Raw genomic sequence first — 23,330 nt, 5'->3', positions numbered from 1 at the left:
CATTCTACAGTGACGGTGTTAACCTACATGTCTCTCGTTGGTAGAAATGTGTTCGTCGTCAGGGTGACTATATTCAGAAATAAATATGTTGTTATGAAGAATAAAGACATCTTATGTTAATAACGTTCGTTTTATTTAAAAAGCTGTAAGACGTTTCACGCAAAAAGTTAGGTGGAATTACTTTTTTTCAGAACGCTCTCGTACACATTTCCAGTATCCGATTCGTGTACCGTATTTGAGACACTGAAACTAATATGTTACGAACTAATTAAGTCTCTTGGGAGAATGTTATCAGCAATTATGATGTCTTTGGCTGCATGGCTGTAATTGTTTAGTATTTGACTTCATTTTTTTGTATTTTAGTGTTTATTTCTGCAGAGGCTTGTATAACTTAGTTTAGTAGATGTCAGCTATTTGGCATGAGAATCACGATACTGTAGTGGTCTTCAATCCGAAGGCTGATGAGAGGCACCTTTCCACGCTACGCTGTCCTGTGCAGGCATCTCCACGTTAACTACTGTAACCCACCTCCTGTTGAAGCAGCTTTCTTCAGTCAGTCCTTGGATTTCCTCAACGTGTGGGTTCTTACAGGACCCTCCATTACCAAACACACTATTCTTTCATGGTTCAGGATATGTTGTATCGATCGATCTCTTCGTATAGTGCCGTCATTTTCTTTTCGCCTCAGTTTGATTCAGTACCTCTTCTTTGGTTATACGATATACCTGTCCAGTCTTCTGCATTCTTATGTAGCACCAGTTTTCAGAAGATTGTATTTCTCTCCTTATCTGCACTGTATAGCATCCGTGTTTACGAAACTGTCCAGGCAAATACTTACCTAACGTTTCATTTTATATTACATGTTAAAATATTTCTCATATCTTAGAAACACTTCTCTTCGTGTTGCCAATCTATACTTTATATCCGCTTTAATTCAGCCATGATTAATTATTTTGCACATCAAATAGCAAAACTCAGCTACTATCTTCAGCGACTCATCTCACAGTTTTTTAATCTAATTCTCTTAACATAACCTGATTTAATTCGACTACAGCCCATTACCAGTATTTTATTTTTATTGGCATTAATCTCTTTTCAAGACACTTAATATTATCTAAGTACACAGCTTGTGTCAAAACTGTAATGAAATTCATCATTATAGTTGCAATTTTTCTTATTTCTTTAAAGGAAATTTCCTTTTCTTTCGGGAAATAGTAAATTTTATGATTATAGCGAATCTTATCAGTGATGATGATATAAACAGCTGCGTATGTCCCGACAAAAAAGATTTATGTTGTAATAACGTCACCAAACATTAAAAATCTTATTTCTTCTCCCTGAACTATAATTTCATTCCAGAATGTTTCTTTAGTTTCCTTTACTGACTGCTTAGGGCTCAGATTAAATAACGCTGGGTATAAGTTGCAAACCTGTCTTACTCCCATCTCAACTAACGTTTACCTTCGATGACTTTCGACTCATATAACTGTTATCTAGTTTCTGCGCAAGTTGTAGAGAACATTCCCCTCCCTATTTTTTACTCATGACACCTCCAGACTTTCAAGAGAGTTTATCCTATGCAACATTATCAACAGAATATTTCGCTTCATATATCATGTGTGGACACAAAGGTGTCTCTGCATGTATTAACTTTGTGCTAGTTGGTTATTATGACTGATACATAGGTCTTGTAACTACTGCATAAATTTTTCTAGGAATAACATTTTTCTTATATTTATGGGAATCCTGCAAAACTTCTATTTTCTAACTGAAACTGGCTGCATTGCTGATCTTTAAATCTTTGCAAGTATATCGGAGATTTATATCATCGCCTCTTAAACAGAATTCATGGACCGAATCACTTCACTGGTAAAACACAGAATTAAGACCATTAATTGGAATAGGGCCTTTGTCGAATAATACACAAATATTCCCATTACTTTTTTGAAACGTGGAAAGTTTCTGACGTCAAGCTGATGCGGGGAACCACCACTCCTGACCTGTCTCGCACTCAATACAGATAATATGAAGGAGTACAGTGCTCGGTGATTATTCTCGGAAGCTGACCAGCGCAACAGGACGCTGGAATTCCCAGAACTGAAACCCCGCTGGCTCGCGAAAAATAAGCGTAGGGGTTCGGGTGGTGGGGACCAGGGAGTGGACTGGAGTGGTATATAAACACGCGTGGGACGTCCGGTCGGCAGTCATATTCGCACAGCATTAGCGGCAGCAGGCAGAAGCAGCACCAGCAGACATGAAGGTCACACTAGCGATTGCAGCGGCGGCCTTGTTCGTCGCCATGGCAACCACAGTGGACGCCGCATCGGGTGAGTCTCACTGCGATTGTTGCATTTCGGAGCAGCCAGGACAATTAATCATTCAGTATTTCCATTCTGGTACAGTTTTAAGCAGTGCTGCTCCTGCCGTTTCCACAGAGAAACAGATGCGAACGACACCTCCCGCTGTATAGTCGTATCTCACTAAGAGAGGTGGACAATGACTGAAGCAGTAGAGCTTCTGCGTATCCTGGTTAAAACCACGCTTCACCTCTTCATAAATCATTTTATGAAGGCTCCGGATTGAGTCCGAAAACAACACCTCATCATCATCACACTACAGCAACGCCTTGGCAATGTAGCGATCCTCCTCTCCCTCGCCAACTTTAATATTTGGTTGTAGCTGTTGCGGTTCATTCCACTCATAACAGTTCATAGGTGTATGGTCTGGGCCTGCCTTTCGATACCCTTTACCCAGTATTTTTCCTTCTCAAACTATTTTTACGAAGTTGTTAAGAAGATCATAAAATTTATAATTCGAACAACAACCTGCCAGAAATATGGTTTAAAAAATTAATTTAAGTCAGATGATTACCAGTTTAGGATTTATTGTAAATTCGTGTTCGGATGCCTCTCACAGATATGTTTCCTTTCCTGCCGGGTCACTGTTTTCTATTCGTTACTCGGCCGAGGCACAAAGATAAACAAAAAAATTTCGTTCATAATTTGGTAAACTTAAGAGAGATTTTAGTCTTTTTAACCTTCACACAAATACTCATGATGTGATTTTAAAACCACTAAAAGATGAAATGTGTCGATAACTTAGGTGCTCCATATTTCTGTGCGTATTATATGCGTGTTATGCATTTTTATTATATCCATGTACTCTTATGTTCGACTTCTCATCGCGATTGTACAGGTTAATTCAAAAGTCATGTCCTATGGCACAAGTAGGGTGAATCAGAATTCCACCGAAAAGCTTTCAGGGATGACAGTATGGATGAAAACAAGAAAAAATGGCTAATAAACGTAGACCCTAGAACGCAAACCTTAAGAGCTATGCGCACTTTTTCCTCTTCGATGCTGCGAAACCTCTTCTACCGCAGGCTCTTCGCTTTCCATATTTTGAGAGGCGGTTGTAGAAACCAAAACAAGAAAAAATATGTCCAATAAACAAGGGCTCTAAAGGGCATAACTTACGAACTGTGAGCGCTTGTTCAGTAAGTAAGACGCGCGTCACAGAAACGAAGATGAAAAGGTGTTCATACCTCCAAGTGCAAGTGGAATCCGCGTATACGCCTCTACTTTTTATAGCGTGATCCAGGGTATAAGATTATGTAGGACACGCAAATAAGATATCTTTAATTGAAATTACGGATTCGAAAATACACATCACAAAATCTTGCTTAACGCAACGATAATGGTGACGTGCTGTTTGGGATACATTTTAAAAACCACCGCCGGAGGGTATTGCTCACGTTAGAGCAACAGAAGTAATGGTTGTTCTTAAGTAATCTGGAAATTCCGTACTTAATGCGAGGATTCTAAGTCGTCATGTAACATTACAAACACGACGACTACTTTCTCCATAGTATGTGCGAGAAATAAACGACTGTTCAAATGTTTTCCGAAGAACGAAATCATCAGACAAACAGCCAGGGATCAGACTTTTCTTATATTTCTTTGGTATGTGGTACACACAACAACCAAACCGGAACCTACAGCAAACTCCCATAGCTCTTGTCTCGGTAACAGTTTACGCAACAAAATAATGAGTCAGGAAATTTGTGAATGGCCTTTTATGTAGAAGCTGTTACAATATTCCTTCCTACGCGAGTGGACTGCAGACTCTAAATCTTGTTCCGAAATGTTTTGTTGATCAGTTCGTCGTGTAGTCAAGAATTTAAAACCAGAGTGATTCAATGCAGCATTAGTAGGATGTTTAATGTTTCCTTTATTTTTTTGTTTTTATTTTTATTTCCTTTATATGAGAGGTCATAACACAGATTTGTACTCCCATGCTGCGTGCGAATGAAACTGAAACTGATATGAATAATTAGCATGGAGCGTCATTATAACAAGAAATCGACCGACGCTACATTCAAAGGAAAGTTCACTGCGGGAACCCCTGCGCCATTTCGTTCGGTAAAACCGCCACTGAATGAACCGTGTGTTTGCTACAGATGATTGTCATACAAATCATTCCGAATTACACACGTCTACGATATTTTCAAAAATGTGTTCACGATAAATGGATTTAAAAAAAAAAGATACTCATATCTGTTACGTACCGTCACTGTATTGAGAGAGGTCTCATTCGCTGCATCAGTGGAAATATCACCAGTTAGGCTAAGACGAGTAGTTCAAGAAACGTCAAGTAAGGGAGTACAGGAAATCCAAGTACATATCCATCGCCTAATTTATTTGTACAGTATATTTTATAACTAGTCTAAATAACATTTTTTCGTCTTAATCTTATTTGTGGAGACGGGTCTGTGAATGCACGTCCAAGTGCATGAAAATTGTATTACTGTATCCGTTTTTTTTTTTCGAAATTCCTGGTGCTTAAATCCTGTATTGACACAAAAATGAAAAGTTCGATGGACATCTGTGCCACAAGGAGCCGTTTTCATGTACAAAAGCTAAGCTAAATGAGGCGTCATTGATCATTTGGTTTTGCGGTTCTTGCGGATCCAATGCCTGCTGACAAAATTAGTAAATATCAGGTCCACCTGTTGCGTTTTATATAAACCCAAACACTTTGCACGACCTTTGTGACGTCGTTGTTGGGTGTTATTATTCACTTATGTGAAATATAAACACATTTTAAGCAGTTAGTTAATGTTATAAAAACTGCTGTAGGCCTAATTTTGTAGGAATAATTACTACTTCGTGTTAACATATTACAGAAATAATTAAAAAACACCGACGGACGGATACATTTTTGGATTTATATAGAAACCAGTCTTTTGCATAACAGTTGGTGCTGATATTCAGTAGCAAATGAAGCATATTCTTCAGTAGATAATTTTATTTACAGTGGTTCTCAGCAAGTATCTTTGTCTGAATAGTTGCATGCTGAATGCATATGCATGACCGAAAGTGTAATATTGCTCCAGAAAAGTTAGTAAGGAAACATAACGTAATGATTTTTAACGCGAAACCACGGAATGCTTAGTGATGACTAAAAAAGTTAAAATAAACCCTGAGACAGTAAACACATTTTCATTTGCTGGTTGGTTTTTGTTCTAGAGTGTACTCCAGGAACCACGAAGAAGGAAGACTGCAACACTTGTAGATGCACTCCAACAGGCGTCTGGGTCTGCACGCGCAAAGGGTGTGTTACGAAGAGAGGTAAGAGGCTGTCTGCTTCGTTTGAGAGTATCCTCTGTTGTTTCACGAAATACCGGTGTCGAACAAAAAATATATTGACGTTGTTCAATAATTTTTCGTCCAGTATAGAGCAGAATGCAAGGTGTGATAAAACGTATACTGTAGCATGCGGGGAGTAATGAAACGATACGGACTAACGTCAAAGGGTTGCAGAGGGTCTCATGATTAACAAATTCAGTGCAGGAACCCCAACGTCGATTCAGGGCCTTAAACGCATAGGGTCTAAAACAAACCGTAAGGGAGCTAACGCCAGTTCTCTGGTGGGCTCTTAATCAGGGCTTCGTACAGTGGAACTGTTGTTTGTTGTTCAGTGTTGTCGAATAACTACAACAAGGTCCAATGGATAAAATAGGGGTGACTGCTGCACAGATAACGACAGGCTTCTACATTTTCAACGGTATGAAGTGTCATTGGATGACACTTCCACACACGGGCTGGCTCTGAGCACTATGGCACTTACCTTCTGAGGTCATCAGTCCCCTAGAACTTAGAACTACTTGAACCTAACTAACCTAAGGGCATCACACACATCCATGCCCCAGACACGGGATTTTATAAATAGTAATAATGATTTCATATAGAGGGTGAGCAAAATGAAACCGACGCGTAAAATATTTGTAAGACTAACGCGCAACTGACACTTGTTAAAGAGTAGGAGAACTGCCCACCACAGAAAATTCTGGAAACGCTGTTTAGGTACGCCAGTCAGTTGCTGCCACACGTCTGCGAATGCGCATCTCCCAGATGCTCTTTCGCGAGTACCTGACACTGTCGTCAAGTATAACTGGGTGAGAGGAGCAGACATGCTTATTGGCCATACGAGCATAAACGGTGCTCGTTATAAAACGACGCATGTTCATTGTCGAATGTTATGCTAAGCACCATTTGTGGAAAACCTGTGTGAAATTGTTTGTGAAAGAGTTTAAGAGAGCAGGTGTTTGTAAAACCTCCAGCAAAGCCTGCAATGCAAAGTTTAGTGATAAAATGGGGTGAAACGGGTTCCGTAGCGAGTAAAAGCCATAGCTATCCGAAAAGAATTCGAACATTGCCAGAAAAAGGGAAACCTGTAGCCGAGTCAGACTTAATCTCAACGTCGTTTATCTGTTTAAGTGGGAACTAACCAACGTCGAGTCGGAACACTGTCAAAAAGGAGCTGCTACTGTATCCTTGCAAATTTTGGAGCCAAAAGAAGTTTCGAGTTTTTGGTTCTGCTGGTGGTTCCTGAGTGAAGAAAGTTTTTAGACCCTCATTCTTCATTTCTTCACGTGAGGCCATTTCCAGCTTGTCACTGTATGTGAACCCACAGAATTTGTGCCATTACGGATCACAGAACTATGAAGAGCCGCTGCATAATCACATGTTTGGCAATTTGGTACACAATGTCTAACATTCTTATCGTGACAAGACGCTTTCACCAAGCTGTTAATGTTAACCGTTATATCCAGAAACTACACTCCTGGAAATTGAAATAAGAACACCGTGAATTCATTGTCCCAGGAAAGGGGAAACTTTATTGACACATTCCTGGAGTCAGATACATCACATGATCACACTGACAGAACCACAGGCACATAGACACAGGCAACAGAGCATGCACAATGTCGGCACTAGTACAGTGTATATCCACCTTTCGCAGCAATGCAGGCTGCTATTCTCCCATGGAGACGATCGTAGAGATGCTGGATGTAGTCCTGTGGAACGGCTTGCCATGCCATTTCCACCTGGCGCCTCAGTTGGACCAGCGTTCGTGCTGGACGTGCAGACCGCGTGAGACGACGCTTCATCCAGTCCCAAACATGCTCAATGGGGGACAGATCCGGAGATCTTGCTGGCCAGGGTAGTTGACTTACACCTTCTAGAGCACGTTGGGTGGCACGGGATACATGCGGACGTGCATTGTCCTGTTGGAACAGCAAGTTCCCTTGCCGGTCTAGGAATGGTAGAACGATGGGTTCGATGACGGTTTGGATGTACCGTGCACTATTCAGTGCCCCCTCGACGATCACCAGTGGTGTACGGCCAGTGTAGGAGATCGCTCCCCACACCATTATGCCGGATGTTGGCCCTGTGTGCCCTGTGTCCTGATTGTGGCGCTCACCTGCACGGCGCCAAACACGCATACGACCATCATTGGCACCAAGGCAGAAGCGACTCTCATCGCTGAAGACGACACGTCTCCTGTCGCGACACCACTGGAGGCGGGCTGCACGATGTTGGGGCGTGAGCGGAAGACGGCCTAACGGTGTGCGGGACCGTAGCCCAGCTTCATGGAGACGGTTGCGAATGGTCCTCGCCGATACCCCAGGAGCAACAGTGTCCCTAATTTGCTGGGAAGTGGCGGTGCGGTCCCCTACGGCACTGCGTAGGATCCTACGGTCTTGGCGTGCATCCGTGCGTCGCTGCGGTCCGGTCCCAGGTCGACGGGCACGTGCACCTTCCGCCGACCACTGGCGACAACATCGATGTACTGTGGAGACCTCACACCCCACGTGTTGAGCAATTCGGCGGTACGTCCACCCGGCCTCCCGCATGCCCACTATACGCCCTCGCTCAAAGTCCGTCAACTGCACATACAGTTCACGTCCACGCTGTCGCGGCATGCTACCAGTGTTCAAGACTGCGATGGAGCTCCGTATGCCACGGCAAACTGACTGACACTGACGGCGGCGGTGCACAAATGCTGCGCAGCTAGCGCCATTCGACGGCCAACACCGCGGTTCCTGGTGTGTCCGCTGTGCCGTGCGTGTGATCATTGCTTGTACAGCCCTCTCGCAGTGTCCGGAGCAAGTATGGTGGGTCTGACACACCGGTGTCAATGTGTTCTTTTTTCCATTTCCAGGAGTGTAGTTCTAAGTTCTAGGGGACTGATGACCTCAGAAGTTAAAGTCCCATAGTGCTCAGAGCCATTTGAACCATTTTGTCGCGACATATGTTTCCTTGTACGTATATTTTCATTCTGTTTGTCCAAGGTAAATTTTCTTTTTGTAGGTCTTTTGCACATAGTTTCAGAACAAACTGGAAAGAAATTCAGGTATATTAAAGAAGAAATAGGGGAAAAGTAAATATAGGACAATGTTAATGGAGAAGGCCAACTGAGTGGCGTGTCTGTCGAAGTATACAGCCACATTTTGTAGAGGCTTCCCGGTTCCCTGAACATGAGCTTAATGTATTGTCGCTTCACAGAGGCAGAGGAGTCGCCCATCGTGAAACGGGAAGCCCAGAGGTGTACACCCAACTCGACCTTCAAGAAGGACTGCAACACGTGCACGTGCAACAGCAGTGGAACGTCCGCCATCTGCACCCAGCTGGGATGTCTCAGCCGCGGCCGTAGACGTGAGTCCATCTCTCTCTCTCATTTCTGTTCGTCTCACTGCGTATTTCTCTGAGTTATAGCAGTTCTTTCCGTGTATGGCCCTGATTTCACTGAACTGTGCTACTTGGCCGTGACACATCAAGCGAATTTTACTTTCGTCCCTGAGTTTTACACACCAGTGTAGCAACGATAACTGTGCTGCCGTACATTCACGTACTTTTGTTTCCAATGTCATCAGAAGAAAAACAAGCAGACTTTCACTAGCTTTTGTTGCTTCCGCTTATTCAGAATTCTGACCTAAGACACAACCCTCACAGAGCAGGTCAAATGAAACTAATTAACGACGTAGCGTGATAACTGGTGGATTGCGAATCTACAGCTGTGTAGTTGAACAGCACTCCGCAGACGACAGGAATGTAGAGCGACTCAAAAGTAAATAATTCGCAACGTTGTTCCGGCCACTGTGGCCGTGCGGTTCTAGGCGCTTCAGTCCGGAACCGCGCTGCTGCTACGGTCGCAGGTTCGAATCCTGCCTCAGGCATGGAGGTGTGTGATGTCATTAGGTTAGTTAGGTTTAAGTAGTTCTAAGTCTAGGAGACTGATGACCTCAGATGTTAAGTCCCATACTGCTTAGAGCCATCTGAACAATTTATTGTTTTTTTCAAAAATTTTTTTTTAGCAACGTTGTTGACCGCCGAACTTGGTAGAATTGAACCGCAAGCAATAAATAAATTCTGTCTGCCATTGTTTTCTCTACTAACAGATTAAAGTTACCTCAACTGAAAATCATATTTCCCCTGGACCATGGAGGTAGTGGATCTGTTCTCCTACAGCAGGGGCTCAGTTGCCGAGGAAAATAAACTGCTTAATGAAAGGAGTAGGGGTAGACTATCGACCAGTACCAGAACGGGCAATATTAATTAAACTTCATATATTCACAGTGGAGCACAAAAATGCGAGGCAGTCTCGTTACATAGAGTGGGATTTTGCCAGCCCACAATTTGAACCGTGCAGGGCTCCACGTGCTTGATAATTTGGAATCCAGAGAGAAAGTTATGAGCCATGAGCAATCACAAATTGCGAGCATGCAGACAGGGGCAGTGATACAAAGTCACCTCCCTAGTAATTTTGATTCCATGCAACTACTTCCTCGTGGTGTATTTGCAGCTTAACCGTGGATGAATGTGCTATGAACATTTTATTTCGAATGTCCTGACAAGAGGTGAACGAAATTGCCTGGAAGATCATATCAGCGCACACTCCGCTGCAGAGTGAAAATCTCATTCTGGTGAACGAAATTGTATCGTGAAAAAGTCAGCAACCACAACACTAGTGGTAGTCACAGAGTGATGCCTACCAAGCGCAGCAGCGAACGGAGGCCAAGACGTCGTCTCTCAGCAGTAACCTCGAAAGCTGCACAGCTGTGTGCTTCCCGCGATAGCGAGAGCTCGCTGTAGCCACCTTAACTGTGGCCAGAGATGAAATTCGTCGCTTAGGCCTTCTGCAGAGGGGCAGTTGATGGTTCTGAGGTGGCGCCAGCTCTCTGTGAACAAGGTTATGGTTAGTGACCCTCTGCACTGCTGTTGCCTTGATTTGATTCTGAAACTAACGGAGACCGGAACTTTGTAGATTTACGCTATCTTGAGTATTTTTTAATTAAATGAATGGTGACCAAGAAAATTGCCTATAAATATCCAAGCTCCAGCAGAAGCGATTTGACAGGATTAGCATAGTTTGAAATGGAAACAGAAGTTCAACTGTAAAACATGTAATACAGTCAATATCTGGCAATATCTGGCAGTGTAAGAAAATGTGCAAGGAAATGTAGATCACACCTGCAGTGATCTTTTGTGTGAGTAGTAACACTCATGCCGTTTTGTAAATTGCATAGACATGTGCAAACAAACAGTGAAAACGGAAGTGAAACAAATCAGAAGCCACAAATTTTTTAAGTGTAAACATAGTAGTGTTCACGTACAAATGGTTCAAATGGCTCTGAGCACTATGGGACTTAACCGCTGTGGTCATCAGTCCCGTAGAACTTAGAACTACTTAAACCTAACTAACCTAAGGACATCACACACATTCATGCCCGAGGCAGGATTCGAACCTGCGACCGTTGCGGTCGCGCGGTTCCAGACTGTACCGCCTAGAACCGCTCGGCTACTCCGGCCGGCTGTTGTTCACGTACAAAATTGTTGTGTAATCAGAGTGTACATGAGTATCTCAGTTATCTCCTTCAAACCTCCTTCGACCAAATGTGGCAGAAAAACACAAGGCACCAGAATATCAGTGTGATGTCGTTTATAATATCCTAGCTCTGATGGTAGTGGAGATACAGGCAAAAACGTGATTTTTTCAGCCCCTGGAGTATAGACTCCCTGCATGAAAGGTTAATTGTGTGGGAACAGTATCAGACAGCCAATCCAACTTGCTTTGCAGGACAGTGTACATGTCAGGGGCAAGAAACAGTTTTCTGGGTCCCAACATGTAGGCTGCCCTATTGTGTTGAGTTGTATTGGCCTGTTTTATCGACCTGCGTTACACAGCAGCCTGTGCATCAGGGACAAATACATTATTTTTAAGCCCCTGATATGAGCCTGCCCTGTACGAAATGCATTTCGTGGGAGTAGTATTAGCTTGCTTTATTGAACTGTACAGCAGGTGCTATACATGCCAACGAGCTTGACTATGGTCGGGCTGAAATGGATAGATGAGGTGGACAAAGTGATGGGGTGAAGGGAATGGACAGAAAGAGGGAAAGAGGGGAAAATGCGTGAGCCAGATTGTAGAATAACCAGCTGAGCCACCGTAGGTGGTTCACCTGCATTCCCTACCTCCAGGATACTAAACCGCTTCAACAGTGAAAGTGGAGGAATACGACCAGTATTTAATCCAAAGAATTTATCAAGAATTATTTCTGTAGTATAGACTTGCATTCTTGAATAGTTATTTCCAAAGACACGTCTGGCCAGGAAAGTTTATGTTTTTTTGATGGTTATCTGCGTCATCTTAAGACTAAATCTGGGATGGTTTCCTTTCAAAAGATCGCGGCCGATTATCTGAGTCTCTTTTGATATTGTGTTGCAGAGGTAAACTGCACTCCTGGAACGACCTTCAAGAACAAGTGTAACACTTGCCGCTGCGGTTCCAATGGTAGGAGTGCCAGCTGCACATTGAAGGCGTGTCCTCCAGGCTCGTATTAACCAGGTATGTATCCACTCTGTTTGACGTTCGGCTTTGTGAATTTCAGATCTGAACAAGTTTTGTTTTAATGCTGCAGTGAGGGCTTCATGTCCAACGTTTATGTCAGCACATCTTCCAGACTGAGATGCCGCGGTCGGTATATGAGACTACTGATGTTTCATATCCATCTATGGGAGATTCGAGTTAATCGAGATGAAATATAAATGCTGAATTTTCAGTAAGAGAATAGCGATTGATTTACTTTTAACTGGCAATGACATCAACAGCCAAAGATAATCAACCATAAGGCGTCACATGATGTATGGTTGTGGGTTACACACAACTCATAGTACATTTATAATCTCGGAGCACCTTGAGAAATTTTTGTCTCTGAATATACATCCCTCAGATGGGGATAGAACGTTAATACTCAGTTTTATACATCGACCATGTCCTCTGAAACATGATGTTTTAACGGTTTTTTTATGCTGGAAATTTCTGTAGAAAACGCTGGGCTAGTTACAGTGCAGCAAGTTCTGAGGCCCCTGTTTTAACGACAAAAACTCTAAATACCAAGTAACTGTAGAATAAGTGTGTGTGTGTGTGTGACAGAGAGAGAGAGAGAGAGAGAGAGAGAGAGAGAGAGAGAGAGAAAGAGAGAGAGAAAGAGAGAGAGAGAGAGAGTGAGAGTACATGAGTGAGCGAGTAAGTGTGGTGTGAATGAGTGAGTGAGTGAGTGTGCGAGTGTGGATATGAATGAGTGTGTGTGTGTGTGAGTGTGGGTGTGAATGACTGAGTGAGTGAGTGTGTGAGTGTGGGTGTAAATGAGTGAGTGAGAGTAAGTAAGCAATTTAAATATTGTCTTAGACCTTTCACCTCAATTTATTAATAAGAATTTACAGTGACCTAAAATATAGAAATATGTATTTATACTCACATACAGCACATTTCATTTTGATAGTCTCATATTGTGTGTATTTTTAAGGGCAAAGGAGATGCTCCTAACCATACTGTGACAAACTGAAAATGGCAAAATATAAATTCCATTTATTCACTCGTAGATGCATCTTTGCCTCAAAATCACTGCACAATGACAGCAACAGAGGAAAGATAAATCTATCAAACATCTTAGTTGTTCGTTCTTCATACTGATATTTTCAAGTCCATTGTAATAACTAGTGTGACATTTTTAAATATTAGAACTATGCAATAACAATTGTAAAACCTTGACTGTTATTTCCGGTTTAGAAGCCGTGGAAGATGAAACTAATGACGTCTAAACTCAATAAACATCGTTGTGGGTGTCACTATTGTGAAAAAGGCTTTAAAAATTCAGCTACTGAGAGGATGTCTCACTAACATCATAACGATTCATTCTGTGCACTCCTCAATCTTTATTAGTTTATGTAATGCCTTTTTAAATAGTTTATACTTTCACAAACATGACACTGTGCTGTACTTCCCTACTTAAATATAACGTCGCCTCGTTTGTAAATCTCAGAGCAGCGAGGGTGCAGGGAATGGACAGGGACTGCGGGTAGGTTGCGTTCGCTGGGAAAGGGGGTCTGCCGTGAGACGTGCAGAGATAGTCTGCGCAGTAGCATTAACATTGCGTCCCGGATGGCGCAGGGGTTAACGCACTGCCTAGTAAGTACGAGATCCCGGATTCTAATCACGGTCTGGAAGACATTTTCACTCGTCGTCGCTGATTCCGCGTTATGTACCAATGCATCTGACATTAGTAATCCCTTCCTTTCCCTGTCCGTCCTCCCCCCACTACCTTTAATTTTCATGTGGTGTAGATATTAATAGTATTGGTGAAAATTACTAACAGATCCTAACATGAGAAACTCGAAGTATTGTTTACTTTATCTAAATTAAATACTCCTCATACTGGCATGTGAATGTTTTGATTTTTCTTTTCAGCGTTCCTTCGTGAAGGTGACGTGTGATAAGTTCTCTGCAGTCAAGAGAAACAACGCCATTTCTGTGATGTGGACCTCCGTCTTTAATCTCGGCGGCGAATTATTTTCATCTACTTCCAATTTGTCATTTGTAATTTCCTCATCGTCTTCAAGCATAAAAAATAAACACAATGGTTGTAATCTATCAAATATAGAGTTTGTTTCACATACTCCACTTTACCTACATTTCATTTAAATTTAGTATTTCTGTGTTTTAATTTTCTTTTTCTGTTCACTTCATTGTAAAGTTATTATGTTTCTTTTTACAATCATGAACTAACACAATGATGTAGTTATGTATGCTAATACATATGCTCGACGACTTCCACACCCTTCTGCTACTTGCGTCAGCAGTAGTGTTGGACACCTAATTTGCATCCATTGTACTACACACCAAGACGTATCGAGTGAAACAGAGAGTGAATGATATGTTTGCAGAATTTCACATTTGTAGAGCTTCTTCACTATCTTTGTCTCAGTAATATGAACAGTTACATCATGGATCCAAATAAATCAAAATTTGTACTATTCGTCGTCAGATGGTATACAAGACTTTCCATTCCATCTTAGGATAAGGTGATTCTTGTCCTGATGAAATGTATCCACCTAAAGTGGACAGTAATGCATTATGTAGTGGCTATGGCCAATACATCTTAAGAGGACAAACATAATGCTTAAATAGTATTAAATAAATCGAAAGGGTGATGAACAACTGTAAATGATAATGAGTAGTGAACTGGACTCTCGGCATTACTCTGAACATTACTTTTCGTAATATTATTTTATTGGCTCCTGGGTACACCAAAACAGGTAACGCTTCCCTTCCACAAATTGATAAGTAATTTAATACACCAAATTACACTGACATTAACGATAACACGACAATAAGTAGAGTGCCGAGAAATTATCTGTAGTTGAAGTCATCAAACTAGTTTTTAAATAAACAAAAGTAGCACACACACACACACACACACACACACACACACACACACACACAACCATAAACCGATCGACTATATTTTAATGCCATCTTTTAACAAGTATACCGCAAGCTATTTGTAACTGTTCATGTTCACGGTTGTCCGATGATCACGTATTGGATGAATGGTGCACAAAACGTACAGCTACGTCTCTTTCCATTGGACAGTAGCAACTCAGCCTACGTACTCAACTATTTTCTGGCTGTACTCCAATCTTTGTTGGTTAGTGTTGTTTAATGTCCCGTCGACAACGAGGTCATTAGAGACGGAGCGCAAGCTCGGGTTAGGGAAGGATGGGGAAGAAAATCGGCCGTGCCCTTTCAAAGGAACCATCCCGGCATTTGCCTGAAACGATTTAGGGAAATCACGGAAAACCTAAATCAGGATGGCTGGAGACGGGATTGAACCGTCGTCCTCCCGAATGCGAGTCCAGTGTGCTAACCACTGCGCCACCTCGCTCGGTCCCAATCTTTGTCTTGCTCCAAAGCTTTTCTGCAGTCTCTAGTACGATGGCAGTAATTCCTTATTCCATATTGTCTTGACACATGTCCTATCGTCTTGTACCCTCCCCTTGGCAGTGCTTGCCATATGTTGCTGTCCTCGTCCATTCTGAGGAAAATTTCCTTCCTTACCATATTAGTCTACCTAACTATCAACATTTTTCTGTAACACCACATATCAGTGGTTTCGATTCTTTCTGTTCTGATTTTCCCCCAGTTCATTGTCTCAGTACCAACGACATGGTTCTGAATAATGGCCTGCCAAAGGGTTCGGCACTAGCACCAATTATTTTCATTCTTTATATTGCCGACATGCCAGACACAAAATACGTGATTTTGCATATGCGGATGACCTGGCCATCGCGTATGGAAATAAACATATTAACGACCTCGACAAAGTATTTAATGCAGACTTGGAACTAATGAACACCTACTACTTCAAGTGGCTTCTGCATCCAAACCGTAAGAATACCACCAGCACCATAGTGCACCCTAACAATAAGGACAGAAATAGAAAACGACAACGCTCTATGAATTGGCAAAGAATCATGCATGAGGATAAGCCTAAGTACTTGGAAATGCAATTAGATTGCACTCTAGCTTATACGGCATATCTACAAGGTACAAAACAGAAATGCCGTAATGATATCCTGTCGAAACTAACTGGAACGACATGGGGCTGCGAAGGCAGCACATTGAGGACTTCACCACTATCGCTTGCGTACAGCGTGGCAGAGTATTGCTCGCCAGTCTTGATGAGAAGTGCATTCATAACCTAAGTGGACGTCCAACTGAAGGAAAAAATGTGGATAATCTCCAGAACACTTCGGGTTACCTCGTGTGCCCGGCTGCCTAGCCTAGCAAACATAGAACCCCATCAAATCTATTCGAACATAGTTAGCCACAAGATCATATAGAAAATTCGTTGACAATCCAGAACTCCATATACACCGAGATCTCGCGCCTCTAAACCGACTTAAATCCAGGTCACCTTTATGGAAAATCGACGAAGAATGCAAGGCCTCGACTCGAAGACAGTTTGGAAAGAACTGTGGGCTGTAAGTCGACATAAGAATCGAAACTTGGGGGACGACTCCACAAGAATATCCATGGATTCAACCTCCCGAGGAAATTACGGACAACTTTGAACCGTGTCATGAAGAGTATTGTTAGGTGTAAGCAATTGATGAACAAATGGAGACCAGCCGGAGTGGCCAAGCGGTGCTAGGCGCTACAGTCTGGAACCGCGCGACCGCTACGGTCGCAGTTTCGAATCCTGCCTCGGGCATGGATGTGTGTGATGTCCTCACGTTAGTTAGGTTTAAGTAGTTCTAAGATCTAGGGGACTGATGACCTCACAAGTTAAGTCCCATAGTGCTCAGATCCGTTTGAACCCAACAAATGGGGCCTATCGGACAGACCTGAATGTGAGTGTGGGATACACAGTCATTGGACCATTTACTTGTGTGAAGTGCACGGCCATGAGAGTGATCTGGAAGACGGACACAGACTCTATGGGTGAGTGGCTCAAGACCGTTCGTAATATTTTATACTATTATAATAAAACATGTAAGGAATATTCATACTCAGTATAGAGCTATTAGAATATTTTAGATAACACATTATGTAATGAATGCCTTTGTAAATGCCAAGCCAGTAAATAACGATTATTCTACATTTGTCACCACTGCATGTGAAATCTGTCGTTCTTTGTCGATACTCGATGTCCCCTGATAGTCTGACGAGACAAAGGCCCAAAAAAGTTGAACAGCATTATTACGTGAATAATCTCTGTTGTACCCTAACCAAACTTTCGCTGTATCCCACAACGTAATGAAAGATGACACTTTTTTTATCAGAAGTTGGTCCTGTGTGATCGTTGACTCAAATTCTCCATACACTGTTGCTTCCTGGTGTTTGCTTGGCATGACTGACTAGTTATGAACTGTGCAATTACAAACTGAAACTTCCACTTTTCGTCTTTCTATGGGACCGACATTTTGTCAACGTGTAATTATATGTTATCACAGACTGAGAGTACTTGTCACGTCTGTACTACAAGGGTCTCTATAAACAACTGGTCACGTTGCTCAAAAATTTACTTATGTATTGAACCGTTTCGGGCGAAAAGTACTTTCAGAATGCCTTCATACCGAGTATGGTGTCACATGTGTGCGTCATCACTGTCAGTGCTAGAATTAGCACACTCTTCAAGTAATAAAATGTCCTGATAACCAAAGATGTGATATATTAAAAGCCCGAGTGACATTAGTTCTGGGTGCAGTTAGATCTGTCTACTTCCGTGGTCTCTGTACTGAAGCAGCCGTGGCAGCGAGTGGGCTCATGGTGGCCGTGCTGCGTGAATGGCGCCCGGAACTGCGGCCGCTTTGTGTTTATAAGGGGCGTGACGGCAGTGGGTTCGTGCGTGCCTTAAAAAATTTCTGGATTTAAATGACATAGAACGGATTGAAAACACTATATTTTTGATAGCAACTCTCCGCGTCCTAACGCTTCTGACATTCATAATTGGGCACTCGAGGAAGTTACGACTGCTCATGATGATACAAAATGAAAAATGCTCCTATCTCCATACAAAACCCTCCGAAACGTCCTGGGCAGACTTAGAGGTGTAAAAGAAGGGAACTGGGCTTTCGACGTATCTGGCAGCTTCAAAGACATTTAAATTAAAATATCACGACATATTCGCTATTTTTTACTTGTTACCATTGTTACCCATGTCATGTAATGTAATGCAACGTGTCAAGTAAAGTAATATGATACATGGTAACATCTCCCCGGGAACAAATCCTCCCCCAGAAATTTTATCACCTCAGGAAAACTAATTTAGTTATTACATGTTCCCTCTTCAGCTTTTGATATTATATATCGTTTCCTATGTCTGGCGAACTATCTGGATTTTGGGGACAGGATAGTGGCTTTAGCCTATAAAAAATGAAATATGCAGGTGGGCTAACATCTTGCAGCTAAAGAACTCACTAGACCGGGCAGAAGGGTTAACTCGTAAAAAAAGCACAAATATAACAATAAGTTTTGATTTAAATGTTTTCTAAGCTGGCAGATAAGTCAAAAACCATCTCCCTTCTTTTAGAGTCCTCATTCTGCCCAAGATGTACTTGCCCTTTTTGTGGTATCACAGGAGGACTTTTCATTCTGTTTCCAAACTTCTCCACTATAATTTTGACATTAGAATGGTTCAAATGGCTCTGAGCACAATGGGACTCAACTGCTGAGGTCATTAGTCCCCTAGAACTTAGAACTAGTTAACCCTGACTAACCTAAGGACATCACACACATCCATGCCCGAGGCAGGATTCGAACCTGCGACCGTAGCGGTCTCGCGGTTCCAGACTGCAGCGCCAGAACCGCGCGGCCACTTCGGCCGGCTTTGACATTAGACCTTCACACTGATCCAATACTATAGAGTGAGTCACCCTCCCCGCGTTAGAAGTAATTTCGTAGCTTAGATGTTATACTCATGTGTCTGGAACTGCAGACAGGCATTCCTCTTAGTTTTGCCTTTAGAACTGACGAACCATATACAAGGACAGGAGCGACAGTTCTCCACAAATTCCATTTGTTTCTACACTCCTGGAAATGGAAAAAGAACACATTGACATCGGTGTGTCAGACCCACCATACTTGCTCCGGACACTGCGAGAGGGCTGTACAAGCAATGATCACACGCACGGCACAGCGGACACACCAGGAACCGCGGTGTTGGCCGTCGAATGGTGCTAGCTGCGCAGCATTTGTGCACCGCCGCCGTCAGTGTCAGCCAGTTTGCCGTGGCATACGGAGCTCCATCGCAGTCTTTAACACTGGTAGCATGCCGCGACAGCGTGGACGTGAACCGTATGTGCAGTTGACGGACTTTGAGCGAGGGCGTATAGTGGGCATGCGGGAGGCCGGGTGGACGTACCGCCGAATTGCTCAACACGTGGGGCGTGAGGTCTCCACAGTACATCGATGTTGTCGCCAGTGGTCGGCGGAAGGTGCACGTGCCCGTCGACCTGGGACCGGACCGCAGCGACGCACGGATGCACGCCAAGACCGTAGGATCCTACGCAGTGCTGTAGGGGACCGCAACGCCACTTCCCAGCAAATTAGGGACACTGTTGCTCCTGGGGTATCGGCGAGGACCATTCGCAACCGTCTCCATGAAGCTGGGCTACGGTCCCGCACACCGTTAGGCCGTCTTCCGCTCACGCCCCAACATCGTGCAGCCCGCCTCCAGTGGTGTCGCGACAGGCGTGAATGGAGGGACGAATGGAGACGTGTCGTCTTCAGCGATGAGAGTCGCTTCTGCCTTGGTGCCAATGATGGTCGTATGCGTGTTTGGCGCCGTGCAGGTGAGCGCCACAATCAGGACTGCATACGACCGAGGCACACAGGGCCAACACCCGGCATAATGGTGTGGGGAGCGATCTCCTACACTGGCCGTACACCACTGGTGATCGTCGAGGGGGCACTGAATAGTGCACGGTACATCCAAACCGTCATCGAACCCATCGTTCTACCATTCCTAGACCGGCAAGGGAACTTGCTGTTCCAACAGGACAATGCACGTCCGCATGTATCCCGTGCCACCCAACGTGCTCTAGAAGGTGTAAGTCAACTACCCTGGCCAGCAAGATCTCCGGATCTGTCCCCCATTGAGCATGTTTGGGACTGGATGAAGCGTCGTCTCACGCGGTCTGCACGTCCAGCACGAACGCTGGTCCAACTGAGGCGCCAGGTGGAAATGGCATGGCAAGCCGTTCCACAGGACTACATCCAGCATCTCTACGATCGTCTCCATGGGAGAATAGCAGCCTGCATTGCTGCGAAAGGTGGATATACACTGTACTAGTGCCGACATTGTGCATGCTCTGTTGCCTGTGTCTATGTGCCTGTGGTTCTGTCAGTGTGATCATGTGATGTATCTGACCCCAGGAATGTGTCAATAAAGTTTCCCCTTCCTGGGACAATGAATTCACGGTGTTCTTATTTCAATTTCCAGGAGTGTAATTAGCCCAATCAGCCATCGTGCTAACACATACGCTTCCAAGAAACATTGTGTTTCAACTAGTAGTTACAGTCAAACAAACCAATGGACGGGCAGAACCGTGGATATGAGCTCAACTGTTGCACGTACCACCCCCGCTCCAGCGTCTGCGCAAGGTGGCCCGTGCGAGCACATTGGAGGCATGCGTTACTTTGCACCGCTGTATGCGCTCCCTTGCCTCTACCTGCAACGGTCGCGCACGCCTAGTGCACAGGGAATGTCGCACAGGTGTAAACGCACAATTAAGAGAAGAGGAGGCGTTCCACTAGCGGGGGTGTTTTCGCAACACTTCGGGTCGATGTGGGGTAAGTGAGCAGACTGTAAGTGGCCTGTTTAGGTTTTTATGTTGGTAACGTCACGTAGCGCTCGGTATGAAATTCTTGACAGTGCTGTGTGCAGTCTGTGGCAGGTTGGCATGGTTGGAATATTCGCTGTTGTAGTGTTGGGCAGTTGGGTGTGAACAACGCGTAGCTTTGGGCAGTTGGAGGTGAGCCGCCAGCAGTGGTGGATGTGGAGAGAGAGATGCCAGAGTTTTGAGAGGTTGCTATAAGCGGACGACTTGGACGTATGTCCTTCAGAAAAAGGAAATTTGTTTAATTGGGTGTCACAAAATTATATATAAAGGGTGGTCCATTGATCGTCACCGGGCCAAATATCTCAAGAAATAAGCGTCAAACGAAAAAACTACAAAGCACGAAACTTGTCTAGCTTGAAGGGGGAAACCAGATGGCGGTATGGTTGGCCCGCTAGATGGCGCTGCCATAGGTCAAACGGATATCAACTCCGTTTTTTAAAATAGAAACCCCCATTTTTATTACATATTCGTGCAGTACGTAAAGAAAAATGAATGTTTTAGTCGGACCACTTTTTTCGCTTTGTGATAAATGGCGCTGTAATAGTCACAAACATATGGTTCACAATTTTATACCAACAGTTGGTTACAGGTAGGTTTTTTAAATTAAAGTACAGAACATAGGTACGTTGGAACATTTTATTTCGGTTGTTCCAATGTGATATATGTACCCCTATGAACTTACCATTTCTGAGAACGCATGCTGTTACAACGTGATTACTTGTAAATACCACATGCGAAAATACCAAATGCTCAAAATGATGTCCCTCAATCTCAATGCATTTGGCAATACGGGTAACGACATTGCTCTCAACAGCGAATGGTTCGCCTTCCATAATGTTCGCACATGCATTGACAATGCGCTGACGCATGTTCTGAGGCGTTGTCGGTGGATCACGATAGCAAATATCCTTCAACTTTCCCCACAGAAAGAAGTCCAGGGACGTCAGATCCGGTGATCGCGCGGGCCATGGTATGGTGCTTCGACGACCAATCCACCTGTCATGAAATATGCTATTCAGTACCGCTTCAACCGCACGCGAGCTATGTGTCGGACATCCATCATGTTGCAAGTACAACGCCATTCTGTCATGCAGTGAAACATCTTGTAGTAACATCGGTAGAACATTACGTAGGAAATCAACATACATTGCACCATTTAGATTGCCATCGATAAAATGGGGGCCAATTACCCTTCCTTCCATAATGCCACACCATACAATAACCCGCCAAGGTCGCTGATGTTCCACTTGTCGGAACCATCGTGGATTTTCCGTTGCCCAATAGTGCATATTATGCCGGTTTACATTACCGCTGTTGGTGAATGACGCTTCTTCGCTAAATAGAACGCGTGCAAAAAATGTGTCATCGTCCCGTAATTTCTCTTGTGCCCAGTGGCAGAACTGTACACAACGTTCAAAGTCGTCGCCATGCAATTCCTGGTGCGTAGAAATATGGTACGGGTGCAGTCGATGTTGATGTAGCATTATCAACACCGACGTTTTTGAGATTCCCGATTCTCGCTCAATTTGTCTGCTACTCATGTGCGGATTAGCCGCGACAACAGCTAACACACCTACTTGATCACCATCATTTGTTGCAGGTCGTGGTTGACGTCTCACATGTAGCCGAACACATCCTGTTTCCTTAAATAACGTAACTACCCGGCGAACGGTCCGGACACTTGGATGATGTCGTCCAGGATACCGAAAAGCATACATAGCACACAGGCGGTGGGCATTTTGATCACAATAGCCATACATCAGCATGATATCGACCTTTTCCGCAATTGGTAAACGGTCCATTTTAACACGGGTAATGTATCACGAAGCATATACCGCCTGCACTGGCGGAATGCTACGTGGTACCACGTACTTACACGTTTGTGACTATTGCAGCGCCATCTATCACCAAGCGAAAAAAGTGGTCCAACTAAAACATTTATATTTATTTACGTACTGCACGAATATGTAATAAAAATGGGGGTTTCCTATTGTAAAAAACCCAGTTGATATCCGTTTGACCTATGGCAGCACCATCTAGCGGGCCAACCATATAACAATTTGATTTGGTTTCCCCCGTGAAGCTAGACGAGTTTCGTTCTTTGTAGTTTTATCGTTGGATGCTTATTTCGTGAAACATTTGGTCCGGTCACTCTCAATGGACCACCCTGTATATTATGACCTTTGAACGCTATTAAGGTAAATACATTGTCCGTTCTCTATCAAAATCTTTCATTTGCTAACTATGCTTATCAGTAGTTAGTGCTTTCTGTAGTTAGAATCTATTCTTTAGCTGGCA

The 23,330-nt window shown here is 43.6% G+C and overlaps 1 protein-coding gene across 2 annotated transcripts in view; it reads left to right on the top strand.

Annotated features, from left to right (window-relative positions):
• The first annotated feature begins 2,181 nt into the window (after window positions 1–2,181).
• LOC124712518 (U-reduvitoxin-Pr21-like) overlaps window positions 2,182–23,330 on the top strand; it is a 177,464-nt gene continuing 156,315 nt past the window's right edge. For both annotated transcript variants that reach the window (XM_047242829.1, XM_047242828.1), the window contains exons 1-3: window positions 2,182–2,327; window positions 5,529–5,630; window positions 8,853–9,002. In XM_047242829.1, the coding sequence (XP_047098785.1) occupies window positions 2,255–2,327; window positions 5,529–5,630; window positions 8,853–9,002 (325 nt within the window). In that variant the 5' untranslated portion in view covers window positions 2,182–2,254. The remainder of the gene's footprint in view (window positions 2,328–5,528; window positions 5,631–8,852; window positions 9,003–23,330) is intronic.

Source organism: Schistocerca piceifrons, chromosome 8, assembly GCF_021461385.2.
Source record: "Schistocerca piceifrons isolate TAMUIC-IGC-003096 chromosome 8, iqSchPice1.1, whole genome shotgun sequence".
Classification (NCBI taxonomy): domain Eukaryota; kingdom Metazoa; phylum Arthropoda; class Insecta; order Orthoptera; family Acrididae; genus Schistocerca; species Schistocerca piceifrons.
The sequence above is the reverse complement of the archived record's forward strand: the minus strand, read 5'-3'. Positions and strand labels throughout refer to the sequence as shown.